The sequence below is a fragment of the Eurytemora carolleeae genome, unplaced genomic scaffold (genome assembly GCF_000591075.1).
Source record: "Eurytemora carolleeae unplaced genomic scaffold, Eaff_2.0 scaffold296, whole genome shotgun sequence".
NCBI classification, from domain to species: domain Eukaryota; kingdom Metazoa; phylum Arthropoda; class Copepoda; order Calanoida; family Temoridae; genus Eurytemora; species Eurytemora carolleeae.
The window spans coordinates 244,960-264,144 of NW_019396202.1; the positions used below are offsets into that span (position 1 = coordinate 244,960).

General features: G+C 33.2%; 2 protein-coding genes across 2 annotated transcripts; both read left to right on the top strand.

Annotated features, from left to right (window-relative positions):
- Nucleotides 1-1,935: 1,935 nt before the first annotated feature.
- Nucleotides 1,936-9,634, top strand: LOC111697986 (uncharacterized protein C1orf43 homolog). The gene is made up of 9 exons (XM_023468189.1): nt 1,936-2,041; nt 2,366-2,494; nt 3,111-3,225; nt 3,534-3,557; nt 4,898-4,969; nt 5,263-5,314; nt 5,713-5,823; nt 7,155-7,219; nt 8,879-9,634. Exons 1-9 carry the CDS (start codon nt 1,975-1,977, stop codon nt 9,012-9,014), a joined length of 771 nt encoding a protein of 256 aa, XP_023323957.1. The 5' UTR covers nt 1,936-1,974; the 3' UTR covers nt 9,015-9,634.
- On the top strand, nt 9,576-16,618 carry LOC111697987 (diamine acetyltransferase 2-like). The gene is made up of 8 exons (XM_023468190.1): nt 9,576-9,708; nt 11,158-11,232; nt 12,105-12,162; nt 12,440-12,505; nt 12,684-12,731; nt 14,032-14,091; nt 15,396-15,440; nt 16,417-16,618. The coding sequence occupies exons 1-8, from the start codon at nt 9,602-9,604 to the stop codon at nt 16,501-16,503; spliced, it is 546 nt and encodes a 181-aa protein (XP_023323958.1). The 5' UTR covers nt 9,576-9,601; the 3' UTR covers nt 16,504-16,618.
- Nucleotides 16,619-19,185: the final 2,567 nt, after the last annotated feature.

Genomic DNA, 19,185 nt, shown 5'->3' on the forward strand with positions numbered 1-19,185 from the left:
ATATTAAATATATCCAGGAGTCGGAAAAAGTCCAAAAGGGGCGTATACATGATTTTTTCCCGGGGGGTGGGGGGTCAACCATACTTTTGTATCCCTTCCAACCATACCTCTGTTTCCCTCAAACAATACCTCTGTATCCCTTCTTCACTTGTTTAAACCTTTCCTTCTTCAAACCTTTTCTATACTTCATTTCATCCTTTTCTATACTTCCTCCTTTCCTGATCAAATCTTTCTTATTCTTCATTCTTTCCTTGTTCAAGTCTTTCCTTGATCGAACCCTTCCTATACTTAATCCTTTCCAATTGTTCAAACCCAAGGAGAATTAATAGCAGGAGGGGGCGATAGGGTTTCCATATACGTTGATGTGACGTTTTTGAACTGCTGAAGAACTAGTTTTTGCGTAACAGCAATCAGAGGCGCAACTAGGGGGGGGGGCGGCCGGGCGCGCGCCCTCAAAATAATATATTGCCCCCCCCCCTAGCAAAAGTCCTAGTTGCGCCTCTGACAGCAATAATATGATTGTAAGCAATAACACAAATGATACAGACATCTGGTGCATCTCTGGCGTTATAGATGAAGATTCACCGTATACTAACTCATGTTTGTTTACATTAGATCGGCTGCCTTTGTTATATTGTTGTTACGCAAAAACTAGTTCTTCAGCAGTCCAAAAACGTCACAGCAAAGTGTACGGAAACCCTATCGCCCCCTCCTTCTCAATTCTATTGTTCAAACCTTTCCTATCCTTCATCCTTTCCTTGTTAAAGCCTTTCCTATCATTATGGATTAGGAAGGGGCGAACGGCCGTTTATCCACTCCCCGTTTCGGCCTTGTCTGTATCCACTCAGACAATATCAAATCTCTGTATCTTTCTCTGTATCTCATCCCTGTGTATCCTTGCTTAATCTTCTCATTCAGTTTTCTTGGAAAATTCTTAAAGAAGACGACATTGATTAACATTTTCTCTGCGCAGATACCGCTGTAAGTTCTAAAAAATTTCTATATTTTGATTCAAGAAAACACTAATTTTTGATTTCGCAATCAATTCAGTGGAAAAATAAACAAACTGCATTGTTGACAGTGTCTAAAAAGCGTGGTTATTTCCTATTATACCGTACAATTTTTGTAAAAATAAGTTATCCTGCACTGTACAAAATTGAAAGCGAGGGGGTGGGGGGTCCAAAAATCGTACAGGACGGACCCAAAAGCGTTTGCAAGAGGAGGGACGGAATTTCTTGGCTGTTTTCACGTGGTTAGAAAGAAGTTTAAGTTGACGATTTGCTAAAAACGTTTATTGATAATTTGTTTGCAGTTTTCGCGTAGCAGAAGGATTTAATTTCATTCAGGAGAACGGCGACGGTTGAGGTTTATTAAGTTGAGAATTCTTAGAACGTTTTCATACTACGTCCACTACATGTTTCGATTTTTAGATGGTCGATCTGTGCTTCTCAAGCTGAGCCCATTCTGTTGCCAGTTGCAGTTCGTAGTCTGAATTCATTTTTAAGCAATCTCTCTCCGTATTGGCGGTAAAGCAAAGTTGTTAAAAGTTGTTGAAAGTTGAAGAATCATTGAGTTCTCATGTTTATTGTGTCACTGATTTGCTGAAGAATGCATGTGAAGCTAAGAATTTTTATTTCTCTCGGGAGCATCTCTAATTCTCACAACGAAGAGAGAAATCTGTAAAATTGGATAGTTCAGCTTTTTTTAATGAGTTCGATCAATGATGAAGAGTATGAACTTATCAGTAATTGATTTGATTATGTTTAAAGTATTCCAAATCGTCTAATCTTATTTATTTCCTAGAATATGATCAGTTTAATTTCTCAATTTTTTGCACACTAAATAGTCATTTTTTTACACAAACTTCGAAAATGAGTCAGTTCTTCTTTAAATACTGATCTGTTAAAGTGCATATTTTTTGCTACATCAGGCTTTTTACATTTTATATTAGGCCTGCTTTTATTTCAGATAAAGATGGAGATTGAATCTCCGCCCCTTACTGTGCCTCCTCAGCTACCACCACAACAGGAACAATTGTCAGGTAGTTAGGTGGGTTGATTGGTTGGTTGGTAGGTAGGTAGGTAGGTTGTTGGGTAGGTGGATTTGTTGATAGGTAGTTAGGTTTTTTGAAGGGAAGGCAGGTATGTGGGTTGATAGTTTGGTAGGTAGATGGGTTGGTTGATATTTCGGTAGGTAATTGAGTAGGTTTAAAGGTAGGTATGTGGGTAGGTTGATATTTTGGTAGGTAGGTGGATTGGTTTATTAATAATGCCAAATAAGTGTTGATTTCATGTTAAAACTAGTCAAAACTGCTTTGCAACTGATTTAAAACTGTCAAAAAAGATCTGTAAAACTTATATTTCAGGTGTGGCGGTTGTTATCATTATCGGTATAGGTGTACAGACAATTATTATTCTGTTTATATTCTCGAAACGACAGATAAACCGGTTTTCCCTTCGGGGGCGTAGAGGTCCCCATGTCTCGGTTGGACAAGGTAATACTTTTTTTTAGGGATATACAGGGTTACCCACAAATTATGAGACTTCAATCTAAAAGTAAAGTTCAATTTTTAATCTGCTGCTTTGATTTTGATGCTATGGTTTCGCTAAGAAAGAAACAATGTTACTGCATGAATATTGATTTTTCTAAGTGCGCCCAGTATATTATAAATCGTGTTTCTCTTATAACCTGCCGGCGGTCTGGGGGGTTCATAACGGGACCTCTTTTTCAGATTTCTTTTCTTATAGTTCTTATATTTTAAATATTCCCATTCAACAATTTTGCACTATTTTTAAAATGTACAAGGCGTTGAAGGCGTTTAGGACGCTTTGCGCCCATCTTCTATTTCAATTGTGAACATTTTCTCTTTGTACAAAATCAAAAATGTTTGTGGATTTAAAAAAAATATCGTGGATTTTGAAAATTTTATGAAAATTGAATTTTGTTGGGTTTAAATATTTGAAAATTCGATTAACCATAAACCTTTCCTGGTGTCATGTGAGGTCCCACACAAAACTTGGACCCGATCGGTTCACCCGTTATTACGTTTATTGGATACAATCAGACAGACAAGCAAAGTATATATATAGATTAAATCAATGATTGATCAGGTGGACTGAAGCCTCTACGGAAAGAGATAGATCGAAGGATCGAGTATGCGGCACACATTAGATTTGAACCTAGAACTCAACCTATGGATAATACTGAATCAAGTGAGAATATTAGGTACGTTAGGTTTAAAAAGAATGATTTATAAATGGCCTCCTATTTTTTATTTTCAAGCTGGTAAAGAAAAAATATAGGTCGATTGTTAAATGTTCGAAAATATGAGATTTCCAAGTCGGGGTTTTTGCTCTAATTATATACAATATGCATATATGTTGTTGATAACCGGGGTTTCTCAAGTATTTTCTAAAGTTCCTGAAAAGAAACATTTTCCTTATAAATCGACCGACTTACTAGTATTTGGGTAAATAAACTTTTTTTTATTTATTTAAAATGAACATATTTAGTTAAAGAGTATTGTTTTTAAGGTTCAGAGTTGCAGCTGTTGATAGGTAAGATAATATTATTAAAAACGAAAGTGGGACCGTGGTGGGGGGGGGGGGGGGAAGGTCCAGAAATACAGGGGTTTATATTTTTTCGTTTGGCAAAAATATGGTTTGGGGAAAAATGAAGAAGAACGAAGGACAAATGAATGGGGAAGAGGGAAGGCAAAATTAAAAAGGATAAACTGATTTTTTATCCTTTTAAAAGTCGCTAACACGCTCCATCATTGTAAGACCAAAATCTAAAAATGTTCTTCTACTTTTGCGTGCGAAGTTTGCGCGGGTTGCGCCCCCTGTAAAAAGAATTATTCTAGGGGGGGGGGGTGAGGGTGTACAAAAATATACTTTAAAAACAATAAACCTGTGGCCCGTGGTATTTTAAAAAATCGTACAATATGCTGCATGAAGGGACCTCCTGTGACTAAACGTCTGAGGAAGTAGCCATATTTTTTCACAGTGGTCGGAGTTTTATCAAAACAAAGAAGACGAGTTTTCGATTTATGTTTTGATTTCTTACAGGTTTTTTCAAATTTCAAGTTATAAGGGAAAGAAAAAGAAGCTGAAAATTGACAGCTTCTCTTGTTTCTATATTTATGTGTATCAATGCTGTTTGAAAGCTTGGTAAGAATCAAAATTGAAATCGAAAGTCGTTTTCATTGCATTGATAAATATGACGATGACTGTATGTTACTTAAGAGAGTAAATGTAAATTATTTATCACAGTTACCTCTCATCAAGTCTTGTTTTGCATTTGCCGGCTTAAACAATTAGCATACAAACACAAACATAATTAAAACTTTGACATATTCTGCGTATTATTTTTTTAGTCAGCTCTCGGTATTCATGCGTACACACTTACATTACATACTATTCGACGGTCTGAAGATTGTAAAATGTAGAGTATCTGAGTTAAACAAATCACTGGGAGTATATGATCTATTTAGAATATCTGAGTTAAACAAATCACTTGGAGTATATGATCTATTTAGAGTATCTGAGTTAAACAAATCACTGGGAGTATATGGTCTATTTAGAGTATCTGAGTTAAACAAATCACTGGGAGTATATGATCTATTTAGAATATCTGAGTCAGACAGATTACTGGGAATATATGATATATTTAGAGTATCTGAGTTAGACAGATTACTGGAAGTATATGATATATTTAGAGTATCTGAGTTTGACAGATTACTGGGAGTATATGATATATTTAGAGTATCTGAGTTGGACAGATTACTGGGAGTATATGATATATTTAGAGTATCTGAGTTAGACAGATTACTGGGAGTGCATGATATATTTAGAGTATCTGAGTTGGACAGATCACTGGGAGTGTATGATATATTTAGAGTATCTGAGTTGGACAGATTACTGGGAGTGTATGATCCTGAATACTGGAGACCTGCAGGCGCTAACCTTAGGTATGTCAACTATATAATATGCAAAGACATTACATTGGGATTGTTTTTTTTTTTTTGGTAAAATGTATCAAAAAGAGATAACAACTTTCTAGCGGATGTCCAATTTTTCATTTTGTCGTTGTTCTTTAGAATATCTGTCTCGTTTCATCCTTTAAGGGATGTGAACCTAATATTAATTTGCTCTTTAAGAATAATTTGCTCTCATCAAACATAAAACAATTTCTTTTTATATATAGACTTCCACAAAATAGAAATGGACGTTGAGGTTTTTCTGTTTTATAAAACTTTTTCAGATCTTTTCTTATCGACTGTTTGGCTGGCCCATTAGTAGGAATAGAACCAAAGGTAGGGTCTTATTGCCTTCATTACCCTTTACTCTGTTAAACGTTCTTCCTCCTGTGTAACCAAGTTTACACAGTTTCCTTCAGGATTTTTTGACGGTTTCTATTCATAGGGTAAGATTGAAACTTGGTGAAATATTAACAGTTTGAATGACAGGGAAGAAAGTTACTAACGAATATTTGGTCCAGACCTCACACTGAGTGTCAGGTTTGGAACTTTCTTCTCCTGTATTAATGGGTAAACTTTTATTTCATCTTAAAAAAAAAGTTTCTCTCCTTTCCCACCAGAAAGTACTCTTCTTACTTTATATGTTAAAAAAACTTAGCAGAAAAAATTGGAGTTTTATGTTTCCATTTTTAAAAACATTTTTGAATAAAATCAACCACTGTTTGTCTGTTTAGAAAATCCATAGTTTCTGTGACCTTTACGAGGCAGCCCGTCACAGTTATAAACCTTTTCTGCAGCAGGACCTTGACAAGTTTATTCAAGCACTTCAAGCACTTAAATCTCAGGTATATTACTAGTATATAAACCAGTATATTCAAGCACTTAAATCTCAGGTATATTACTAGTATATAGACCAGTATATTCAAGCACTTCAAGCACTTAAATCTCAGGTATATTACAAGGATATTGACCAGTATATTCAAGCACTTAAATCTCAGATATATTCTAGTATATAGACCAGTATATTCAAGCACTTAAATCTCAGGTATATTACTATTATATAGATCAGTATATTCAAGCACTTAAATCTCAGATATATTCTAGGATATAGACCAGTATATTCAAGCACTTAAATCTCAGGTATATTACTAGTATATAAACCAGTATATTCAAGCACTTAAATCTCAGGTATATTACTAGTATATAAACCAGTATATTCAAGCACTTGAATCTCAGGTATATTACTAGTATATAGACCAGTATATTCAAGCACTTGAATCTCAGGTAAATTACTAGTATATAGACCAGTATATTCAAGAAATTAAAGCACCTAAATCTCAGGTGTATTACTAGTATATAGACCAGTATATTCAAGCACTAAATCTCAGGCTATTATAAAGATTAGAACTAGTCAAAGACATTTTAAGATTAAAATATTATTTACATATTGGGGTCAAATAAAGTGTGAAGAGGGAGCTGATTTATTAAAGACTATCTGAAGAGCCCGTGGAAAAAAATTTGAAAAGAAAAATTGAAAAAAAAATTGAAAAAAAAATATTTTCGAATTTCTTCAGCCTTTAACATTCCCCAGCTACCCCTTAGTGTCCACAAAAAATTTCAGCCCAATCGGTCCAGCTGTTTGGCCGGCTATACACAACATATATATATATATATATATATATATATAACTTATAACTATAAAGAAATAATCAGAACAGCTTCTCAGTTTTCATATTTATTGAAATACAAATTGTTTCAGATCTCTCGATCCTCATCAGTCAATAAACATGGGTTAACTGATGTTTTACGACAAATATTATGGATTTTCTAAATTTTTTTTAACGGATTTTCAAGAAATTAATTGACAATTTCAAAAACTTTACTTAATAAAAAAATAACTAAGGAAACTGCAGTAACACATGAGAGTCTTCACATTATCCCTGGCCAGTTGGTATCTTCTGGTTTGGTTGTTTAATGGTTGCAGACAGAAGGTATTTTGCTCTATGTCTACATTTTCCCAGCAGTTCACTTCTCTTGTTTAACGGGTTTTTTTCTTCTCTAAACAGAATAATTGTTTTCTCCATGGTACATATATATATATACGAATGTCTTGTTTTTAATACAGATAATTTATATCCCTGTATCTCAAAGTATTTAATTTTGTATAATTTTTCAGGTGACGTTTAATACCAGCAATAAACCTACAACACCTAAGAAAGGGCTGGGGACTCCGGTTCACAGGTTGGATTTTTAATCTATTATAAAATATTTTTAATCATAACTGTCTACAAGAGGATAAGTTGGATTTTTAATCTATTTAAACTATTTTTTAATCACAACGGTCTACAAGAGGATAAACTATATTTTTAATCTATTTTATACTATTTTTAATCATAACGGTCTACAAGAGGATAAACTATATTTTTAATCTATTTTATACTATTTTTAATCATAACGGTCTACAAGAGGAGGATAAGTTGGATTTTTAATCTATTTTATACTATTTTTAATCATAACGGTCTACAAGAGGATAAGTTGGATTTTTAATCTATTATAAACTATTTTTTAATCATAACGGTCTACAAGAGGATAAGTTGGATTTTAAAACCATTTTTTAATAACAACGGTCTACAAGAGGATAAATTATATTTTTAATCTGTTTAAAACTATTTTTAATCATAATGGTCTACAAGAGGATAAGTTAGATTTTTAATCTATTTTAAAACTATTTTTTAATCATAATGTTCTAAAAGAGGATAAGTTAGATTTTTAATCTATTTTAAAACTATTTTTTAATCATAATGTTCTAAAAGAGGATAAGTTAGATTTTTAATCTATTTTAAAACTATTTTTTAATCATAAAGGTCTACAAGAGGATAAGTTGGATTTTAAAACTAATGTTAAATCATAACTGTCTACAAGAGGATAAATTGGATTTTTAATCTATGTTAAAACTATTTTTTTATTCTTAACGGTCTACAAGAGGATAATTTTGATTTTTAATCTATCTTAAAACCATTTTTTAATCATAAAGGTCTACAAGAGGATAAGTTAAATTTTAAATCTATCTTAAAACCATTTTTTAATCATAACGGCCTACAAGAGGATAAGTTAAATTTTTAATCTGTTTAAAACTATTTTTTTATTCTTAACGGTCTACAAGAGGATAATTTTGATTTTTAATCTATCTTAAAACCATTTTTTAATCATAAAGGTCTACAAGAGGATAAGTTAAATTTTTAATCTATCTTAAACCATTTTTTAATCATAACGGTCTACAAGAGAAGTATAAGTTGGATTTTTAATCTATTTTCAAACTATTTTTTAATCAAAACGGTCTACAAGAGGATTAGTTGGATTTTTAAAATTTCCTTTCTTGTCTCTGATACGTCAATCCGTAAGTCGTTGTTATAGGAGTAAACCTCAGTTTAAAATTTTTGAATTTTCAGATAAAAAACAATGATAATCTCATAATTTTTGCTTGGACGAAGATTTAAGTGTATCGTTGTGAACTGGGGTTTCCCCGCTAAATACGAAGGGTTAATATTCCAGTAGTTGAATCTGAAAAGTAACTTTTAGTTGACGTCCTTCATTGACTCAGCACCGAAATAAAAGTAAATTGATTTCAAAAGAATGGGACCGTTATGAGTGTCTATTTCTTCAGAATAATAGCAGGATCCTTCAAACCATTTTATCTAAAATTCGTAATTAATACAGAAATGTCGAGCTACAGATTTTTAAATACCAATTGTTTATAAATATTAAATTGCAAATTATGAAGATCCTTAGCCGACAGTTTCTAATTAAAACAAAATAGAAGACAAAGAAAACTCCATTTATTTCTGGTTCTTACTGTATCTTGATCCAAAAAATGACTTAGCTTTATGTTAACTTGTTTAGACGAGCTGTGAACCGGCCACGTCGACGATTGGTCGGGATGGAAGGAGAAGATTGTACTGTAGTAATAAACAGGAATTCGTCCACGGTTCTTCTTACTGTTGATTCACTTACTACAACCCACAGCACCTCGGTATAAACCGATCACGGCCAAAGCTAAGAAATTTACATTTTCTCCTTAAACCTGGAAATCTTCGCTTGGGGTTTTAACTTTCAATGCAACTGAACTATAATATTTTCGTCGTCTGAATTAAATCCTTGATAAGTTATGTATAAACCAATTTTTTTGACCAAATTTAGTTTAATATTTATAATTTCTTAACCGAATTTAGTATTATATTTATAATTTTCCGTTCAGATTTGGAGGATTTTTATTACTTATACTTTAGATATTTTTAAGGTTATATATTTTAGTAACCAATTATATCCCTTTGTTCCCTGGAGCACCTTTTTTTACTGCTGAATGTTTTAAGGGAAAATAAATAATTTTTTTGGGGGTAAAAATCAAAAAGGGGAAACAACTTGCCACTTGCGGTTCAACTTTAATTGTTCCCTCTTATCTTTAAAACTAATTGGTTCAAAACATTTAAATATTTGCTCATAATTGATGTCTTCTTTTAGTATTCTAAAAATAACTTATCGAGCTTTTGTTGAAAACTTTTATCAATTGTACAAATAAGATATATATAAGATAATGTACAGTTTCTGTCATATGAACAATAATTAATGAAATGTATAATATTATATGATTGTTTCAGACATATGATGACAGATTTTAAAGATGAAGATGTTAAGATACGACCAGCAGTTAAAGAGGATTGTTATGTTATCAGGTATTTAAACATTTATTCACATTTTAAGATGGTCGGAAAAGTTAGGGTAAAAAATACAAAGCATTTTTTTATTTTGATAATTTTTTCTTTTTTTCTTTTTCCAATTCTTTTTTTAATACAGCTCATGTACTCTGTACAGTTTACACTAGGCTGACCCAAATCACCCTTTAAAAAAATTAGCACACAGGCCCAAGTTGTTTCACATGCATATAAGATTTCCCCCCAAAAAATTCAGATGTCTAGGAAGCCATTAGCACTCAACATCTACATGTAAAAATCAAAATATTGCTGAACAAATATTCCTTGTTACACTGCAAAAGTGTACTCCCCAAAAAAACAGTTTTCAAATTAGACCTCTTAGTGCTCAACTGCTACCTGAGCAATGTACTATCTACCTAATTCACCTTAGCTATGAATTATCCATCTAATAATCTAATTGACCCCTTAGATATGAACTTTCTACCTGATTGACCCCTTTCTATAAACTATCTATTTGATTGACCTTCTGGTTAGAAACTGCTTCCTGATTGACCCCCTATCTATGAATTTCTTCCTAATTGACCCCCTAGATAGAAACTGCTTCCTGACCCCTAGATATGAACTGATATCTGATTTACCTCCTAGCTATGAACAATATACCAGATTGAACCGGCCACTAGCTATTTACTTTCTACCTGATTGACCCCCTAGCTATGAAATGATATCTAATTGACTTCCCATTTATGAGCTACTACCTGATTGGCCTCCTTGCCATCAACTATCTACCGGGCTGACCACTTAGCAATGAACTGCTACATGTTTGACCTCTTTGCTATGAGTTACCTTGATTAACCTCTTTGCCATGAACGGCTTTGTTGATACATATCATTATAAGGACCAACCCCTGTATGTGATATTGTTTATGAGCATATAAAACTGATATAGAAAATATGCCGGAATTAGAACCGAAATTGCTAAAGCCTAAAAGTACCTGAAGCCAGTACTTATTGCCTGGTATAATTTTTTTCGTCAAAAAGTGAAAGATAAAGGCCCATTTCTTGGGGAGGTGCTCTACATATCCCCCCTGTAACCATTTGAGTCTGTTCAAATATTTTTTCGATTTTAATACCCTAAAAATGAGTAATTTAGTTATATATAAGAAAAAATGTCCTACGATTTTCTCAAGAATAAAAATAATCTTCGGTGCTCTGTGGAAAAATTGAAAACAAAAACAAAATTTGTTTTCCTCCTTTTTGACTTTTTGCCAAAAAATAAGTTATACGTTATTCATTTATTTATTTCAGCAAATAATGCTAGGATCGTGTGCAAAACATTTGGGGAAAAATTATTTGTAATAGGATGGGGGGAGTGGATTTTTCAAGAAATTATGAACCCCTGCTTAACATGATTGAGGGAGGGCAGGGAGTGACTTTTTAGAAAATATAAATCCTGACTCAAGTTTGAGTTTAGGTCGTTGATCCAGGAGCTGGCTGATTACGAGAAGATGCCGGAGGGTCCCAAAATCACTGCCGAGGATTTAATCAGGTTAAAAGGGACTGTCTTCATTCGATATGTTCGATTCACAACAATACTTCTTAATCTGATGTGGAGGATATCGTCGTTATTCTAGCTTGTCTTACATCGTTTCTGGAGCAGATATGCTAAGTTCCCTTTTCTAGAAAACAAATTGGTAGAAATAATAATTTTTTTTCTGTTTGTGATCAGTCAAACCTTTTATGGGTATCGTTGTGATTTGTAATTGTGAACCGGACACTTGAATTTACTGGTTCACTTCCTTTAATATTTTACCTTCTTCCGGATTATACAGCATGAATTAAATAATTTACCCAATGGCGGAACTAGGGGGGGGGGGACATCTATTGCGTCTTTATAGGGGCGGGAGAGATCAATTTTTAATCAGAAAGAATTAAAAATATTGAAATTCATTTTTTTCTCCAGTGATTGAATTACACTTGAACTGAGCCAGGAAAATTAAGTTTTACTTAGAAAAAAAATTCCGTACCAAGAACAAATGTTAAATGAATAACATTGTAAAAACAGATGAATAGCAATTATGAGCAGCGTACTGTTATCTACAGTCTACACTGCTACAGTCATCTTATAATCTCAAAGACCCAGAATAAATTTACATTTAATCAGACGACTTTACAATTTAGCTTTACAAATACGATTGGTGAAACGATTATCACACAATAACCCAAGTCTTGCCATTTCCAAAATGTGATCTGTCTTTTTTGAGCATTTAAAATTACCAGAAATATTTATGTAAAGTCGCCTGATTAATCGCATGCAATTAGATATTGAAATCTAAGATATAGAAAGAAAGCGTCAATTGGGAATTTTAAGATGATTTTTAAATATTTACAATTTTGTTATTTGAAAAATTATAATTTCAGGGATGGTTTTGGAGATAATAAATTTTTCTACTCTCATGTAGCCGAAGTTGGATCAAAAGTAGGTAGATATCTTGAATAATAACAATAGAAATATTCTCGGTCAGAATTAGTTCAACTAGATTTGCTTAGTTGAACTACTTCGAAAATGTCAATGAAAGATTCGGTTCAACTATCTCCCGCTATTTATTAATTTCGACCAAAGAACAAAAAACTTTAAAGTTTTTTAGAATGAGGGATCGATCTTCTCAGTAACATATTTTCAACTCAGTTCACTCGGGGATTATTGGCATTATTTTTTGTGTAAATAGATTTAAAAAATGTTTCTAATTGTTTAGATTGTTGGGTTTTGTTTATTTTTCTACACCTACTCGACGTGGGAAGGGAAAGTTGTTCACATGGAGGTAATTTATCTTGTCCATATTTCTTTAATATTTTTATTTTTAAATGATAAAACAAATTTTTCCAAAATATTCTAAAAAATTTATCAAAGATGTACCAATTTCAAGTATTTTATTTTTTCTCATGAGGATTTTATTTCTGAAGTTTTACAAGAATTTTATCTCAAAATGCAAATTTAAGGATCTCTATGTACAGCCTGAGTACAGAAGTAGAGGAGTTGGGACAAAGGTACATTTATGTACATCATATACAATTGTTTATGAATATTGAACACAAATAAACAGGTTTACTTTTAAGGAAATCAGACGAATTGATTTAGTGATTTAAGTATTAATATCTTCAATGTTAATTGCACTTCAATGAGGGGGGGGGGGGAAGCCGACCAACACCCGTTTTACCTCCGACCCACAAATGACGTCACAAAACGGGATTTGCGGCATGCGCTACCCCTATGCCGAAAATACCTTTTGTGACGTCATCTGTGAGTCGGAGGTTAAACGGGTGCGGCGTCGCCTTCCTCGCCCCCTTGAAATATTTTTGTTCATTTGTCTTTTAGACCATCAATTGTTAATAAATAAATACCAATTAAAAATGATTAGCACTACTATACAGTATACACAACTGTACACTTCTATATTGTACAAAACTGTGCAATACTGTACACTTGTGTGTACACACTAGCTTTTTCATGCCAAACTGTGCAATACTGTACACAATACGCAGGGGTGTATATTTTTTAGGGAGGTGGGGAAATAATTATATTTAAACGTCTAGGGGGGGGGGGGGGTGAATGAAAATTTGGATATTAACAGTTTTTGATACTTTTTACCCTCAAAAATGATTTTTTTTCCCCTAATTCAGTGAATAAAACCTCTAAAAACATACCTAAATTCTGTGGGGAACACTTGGAATACTTGAAGAGTGATCCACAGAAAACCCCTGAGTCCATAAGGCGGATTTTGGTTTAATATTGGACTAAACAGTGTTCATCTTATCTTCATCCTGGAACGTATCATTCATTCCTCCGTTACACTGGTACATGGCACAGATTAAAAATGTTATTTTCTCGAGTCCTGTTTTAAATATCTCCACATTTCTTCGCCACTGCATTCCAGACCGTTATTACTCTATTTGTAAAGAAGTTTTTCCGCTGTTCTGTATTTGATCGATTCGATAAAGATTGCACTCATAGGCATTATCCTAGTTAGTCTGGTAACATTTTCTCCAACAATATTGAACCATATAGAGGGGTCAACCCTGTCAAATTCTATGAGGATTTAAAAAGTTTGAACTAAATCTATCTATTAAATCTATCCGCCTGTCCTTCAAGGTTGTCAGGCCAATTTCGGCTAGTTTTTCTTCACAAGTTCGTCCTACTAATCCTACCACCAGGGGGGGGGGGGTTTCAGAAGGGAGGCAATAATTTTGTTGTTGAAAATATACAGTGACCTACTGTCACAAACACCCCTGGACAGTGCCTGTACAGTTTATATAACATTACATTTACATTTTTTATGTTGATGTTTAGTTATGGAAGAGTATAATTACTGCAGCTCTGGAGATAAACTGCTCTAGATGCAACTTCCAGGTTTAAAATCACAACTAGGAGAGAGCGCATTTTGGCTCAAAGTGTCAAAAAAACGGAAACAATTAATTGCTGCTTAGATGCTTACCAGAAATAACCCGTATGGGATTAAGAAATCCGTTCTAGTAAAGTACTAATCAGCATGCATTGTGTTCATCATTCAGCATGCATGTGGGATGCATCGCATGCTGGATGCATCTTTATAATAACCGTTAAAAAGATGCAACCTTTTGTGTTGTCATCTACTAATCCATTTATAGGGTAAAAGTTGACCTGTGTTAGGCATTTTTTTGAAATGTTAGCCAAACTATAGATTTATTTTTTTTTGGTTCAGAAAAACGATTTTAGACCAAAGTTGAGGTTTATGCAACCGGGCATGCTGGATGCATGCTGGCCAATAACATTGTTCAATGATAATCTCATGGATTCACAATGAACATTTGGATCAATAAAATACTTAAATTTAGCTTCTTTGATTCTAGCTGGCATACTAGATGCATGCTGACCAAAACATTAAATTCTGATTAGCATTTCATTTCAAAATGCATTCTGACCAATAACAATAGCAAGTTCCGTTTTATGTACCGAAATATTAGTTATTTATATAAAAGAGAAATGATATTTAAAGTATAAACACTTATCTAAATCTATTCAGCTCTCTGTGGTTAGAGAAATATCTTTAAAATGGTGCAACTTCGGGCATCTGTAACTTTTCTTAAAATTTCTAGCAATAACTATTTCCTGGAGTTGAAAGTTGCCCCTCAGTTCGCCACAGTCATAACTTATTTAATTTCAAAGTAAATATATGGTTGAAAAAAAATTTAAGTCGTAAGTTTAAAAATTTTCCCAGAAAGTAAAATTAAAATTTTTTTTCTCTAAAAATTTCTTTAGCTGATATCTAATGAAGACAAGAAAGAAGAACCTTGCAAGTTGCAAATTTTTTCTTATTTTATCAGCCCCAAGAAGAAGTTGTAAACTTTTAGTTAGCAATTTCACTAAAAAAATCATGAACTAGTTTCCCTTTACATGCAAAATAAAGGTTGAAAACATTATCCTTTTTTTCATTTTTGAAGTAAAATTTATTTTTCCCCAGACATACCGTTTATGTGATGAAATGAAATGAAAAAAACTTTTGAAAATTCGTTTTTTTCCCGTTCTTTTTACACTTTGAGCCATAGCGGTGCGGTGTGCACAGTGGGGTATTAGAGGGGGGGGGCGGGGGGGTCATGAAAATTTACACCATAAATCTCATTTCAACTCATAAGTCAATGATTATTAAACTTTGATTATTATTAATTATTTTTTAGGTTCTGGACTGGAACAAGCCCAGTATTAAATACTACAAACGACAGGAAACTTTTTTGTTTTCAAAATCTTAAACGTTAAAAAGATCCGCTACTTATTGAATATTTAAGAACGATGAGATGCAAATATTTTACGAGACCAGTGGGAAAATGGACAAAATTGAAACAAAATATACGAAATTTTGCTAACTGGTTCTACATAAAGCTTTCCTAAATGATTAATTTTTAACAATTTCTGACCACAGTTTTTATCTGTTACAAAAAATTGATTAATATGAAACAAATAATTGGATTATCCACTGAATAAGCAAATTTAATTTTATACTTGTTACTAACTTGTTACTTGTTTTGGTGACTGCATAAGACCGGGTGGTCAATAAACGCAGACTTCTATTCTTGTCCTTGCTGTTATACAGAGATCGATTAAACTTGGCTTCTGTGCCTTACATCTAGCTCTCTGTCCTGGCACATAATATTTTTTTATATTAATCTTCTAAACTCCAGTTTTGAAGGTATTCAAGGTTCTAGAATTCTTTAGTTCGGTGGGCAAAGAATTCCAGGCAGGTAGAGACTACTCGGCTACTTCAGAAATTTTTGCAGATTTCGGTGTTGCTCCTGGAAGGTATTAAATTCATCGCGTACGCCGTACTTCTTGAAAGGTCTGACAACATTTTTCCCGATAATTGTGAACCAGATCGAAAAGTCGACATTGTCGATCCCACGCAGGATTTTAAAAACTTGGACAATATCGAATTTTTTCCGTCCTTCTGCTAGAGTACAAAGGTTTAAGTCTCTCAGTATAAGTTAGTCCCTGTAGTCCAACAACCATGTTTACTGCTTTACGCTGAACACTTTCTAGCAGCTCAATATCACCCATTAACCATGGACTCCATGCCTGGACCACCATTCCAGGTGGCATCGGACAAATTTTTTATAAAGTTGCAAAAAATTTACCTTCATTTGGAAAAACGAAGGGTAACGTGGTGAATAAGACAAATAGAAAACAAATAAAACGTTTGAATAGGGTGCTGTGGATCTATCCGCTGCCGAGGGCTGGCTCATGTTTAGGATGAACAGAAAAGAAATGGAAACTTTTGTTTCAAAAACATAAAATTTATTTTTTAATACCATCGCCGATTTGTGCACATCGTACATAAATATGAAATATGTGCATTGTAGATTGTACAACCGAAATAAATATGTATATTTTTCATTTTTTTCAGAAATTTTCTAGAAATGAGTTCGGATGGAGCAGGGCCCAGCTCCGGTTCTACAGGTTTCGAGATTTATTAAGATTTATAAATTCATATTTGTGATTTTAGAATGTTACTTTTCCTTGGCTTTACTAGAGTTATTTGTTTATAAAAGAACGTGAGAAATCAGTTTCAGCTATTAATTTCCTTAAACTGACATGTATTAAACTATCAACCTCCCCTCCCCCCCGTCCTCCTTTAAAATGTTCAATAATTTAGAATTATGCAGCGCTTTAGATCCATTTAATTTTGATGCGGATGAATTTTTAACAAAGCGAAGTTTTCAAATTTTTTGTCTTATTTTTTTTCACTTATTTTTATGCAAAAACTTTATGAACCATGCAGAAATCAGGAAATGTTTACAATTTTTTTTGAATAGTTCAAATTTGGGGTTTGAGAGGAAATTTTTTTTTGGTTGATATTTTGCTCCTTGCATCCGGATTCGTGGATCCGGATCCAGGAAGCCAAAATCTTGCGGATTAAACGGATCCGGATCCTAAGCACTAAAATTATGGATGAAGTTTTTAACATTTTAGCCTTATTGACAATTTCCAAATAACAAAAGCTTTCCTATTCGTAAGGGAAAGTTTAAATGACGATTTTCCAAGAGCAAAAACCTCCAGGATTTAGAAAATTAATTATATCAAATTTTCAGTTTTTTAACTTTCCTCCATCAAGTAAATTTCTAGATGAACTCGCCCAGCATTTCGGGTGTGAAGAAATCTTTAAATTCAGTGCAAAGAATCCGGATCCGCAACATATTTGGCTTCCTGGATCCGGATCCGCAAAATTATACGGAAATCAGGATGCAAGTTCCAACATGTCAACCAAAAACGGCGAACAAAAATCTTTTACTCTCAATCCCCAAATCTGAACTGTTAAAAAAAGAGATTATCAAATTAAGCACAAAAAAACGCAAAAAAGAAGAAAAATAAATTCTAAATTTTTTTACTGTTAAATAAATCAGTAAATCTTTCAGAAATATTCATGACTTCGATCCGGATCCGCATCAAAAGTAAATGGATCCTAAGCACTGCTTTAAACTATATTTGTTATTTAATTCTGCTGCCAGGTGTAGCTAGTGTTATTGATGAGCCTGGGTTTGCAGTGTATCCGTTATCCTGGTGTCCACACCTAGACCTACTTACACAACAACAAGATCTTCAGGTCAACTTCAACTTGGGTAGATTAGCTAGCAGGGGGGGGGGGGGCATACCTGCCCTGGGGATGCAAGCCCCCTGTCCCCCCCCCCCCATCTTTAATATATAAGTTGTATTCAATAAACGCATGGAACAACTTCAGGAATAAACGTCATAACGGTTGAACGAATCAAGTCAATGGGCATTGGGCTTGGAATATAAGGGGAATGGAATCGACACGGCCCGCCCTACCGTATGATTATACAATGTATTCTTTCGAGATGAGATTATGGGATACTCCATTTGAAAAAAAAATCCCTAAATATTTAAATGTGGTTTTGTACAATACTAATACCATATTAAATAAAACTAATTTTTTATATTATAAAAAAATACGCTTGTATTGCCAATATTTTTGCATCCTAAAAAATGTATTTGTTTGTTTTATCAGTCTATTTTTCCCACTGTTTAATGTATTATTTGCTACGTCAGATAATTATTTCTTATTCAAATGAAGTACCATATCCATGAAGCATGTATAATCATATGTTATTGCGGGCCGGGTATATTCAATCTCCCTTATTTTCAATGCTCCTTGGCTCGAGTCCAGGTCCAAGTCAAACAAAAATGACTACTTGAAAAGCAACATTCACAAGTTATATGCTAAAATTATTACAAGGAAAAGGAGTACGAAAAAAGCCTAGTTACTAGGCGCACACTTGAGGAAACGGAAGCGGGGGGAATTTTAAGCTTCTTGACTAATTTGTAGTAGCTTCAATGAGCCAAACAGGGGCGTATATTTTCCTAAAAAATTATCCCCCCTCCCTCTTTTAAAAAAAATTTTTGTTTCCAAAAGATAGGTCGGCAATTTTTTATGGTTTTGTTGGCTGAATTTGGAAAAAAAATGTTTAAAAAGTACGAATAAGGATGAAAAAACTTGCCTTTTTTGTCCAATTTTTGTTTTTTTTTCTCCAGGGGGCGATATACTTGAATAATCTTAAAATATACACTGCTGGAGCCAAACAGTTTTAAAATTTTATTTTTAGGTTGATACGAAAGCACCTTGTCAAGAGTGTGGGGATAGAAAGGAAAGAATTACAACATATTTAAATTATTTAGTTTGTTAAATTTTAGTTTTTACTGTATTTGTAATGTACGCAGGAAAACTGAACTGTAATTGTATTGTACTGTAAGAGAACTAAATTGTAATTGTATTGTACTGTTAGAGAACTAAATTGTAATTGTATTGTACTGTAAGAGAACTAAATTGTAATTGTATTGTACTGTTAGAGAACTAAATTGTAATTGTATTGTACTAGAGAACTAAATTGTAATTGTATTGTACTGTAAGAGAACTAAATTGTAATTGTATTGTACTATAAGAGGAGAATTGAATTGTAA

Coding starts and splice junctions, on each gene's coding strand:
- LOC111697987 (XM_023468190.1), top strand. CDS start 9,602: ATGAAATGTATAATATTATATGATTGTTTCAGACATATGATGACAGAT. Junction 9,709..11,157: donor GAGGATTGTTATGTTATCAG/GTATTTAAACAT, acceptor GTTTGAGTTTAG/GTCGTTGATCCAGGAGCTGG. Junction 12,732..14,031: donor GTAGAGGAGTTGGGACAAAG/GTACATTTATGT, acceptor GTTGATGTTTAG/TTATGGAAGAGTATAATTAC.
- LOC111697986 (XM_023468189.1), top strand. CDS start 1,975: ATGGAGATTGAATCTCCGCCCCTTACTGTGCCTCCTCAGCTACCACCA. Junction 3,226..3,533: donor GAATCAAGTGAGAATATTAG/GTACGTTAGGTT, acceptor ATTGTTTTTAAG/GTTCAGAGTTGCAGCTGTTG. Junction 7,220..8,878: donor CTGGGGACTCCGGTTCACAG/GTTGGATTTTTA, acceptor TAACTTGTTTAG/ACGAGCTGTGAACCGGCCAC.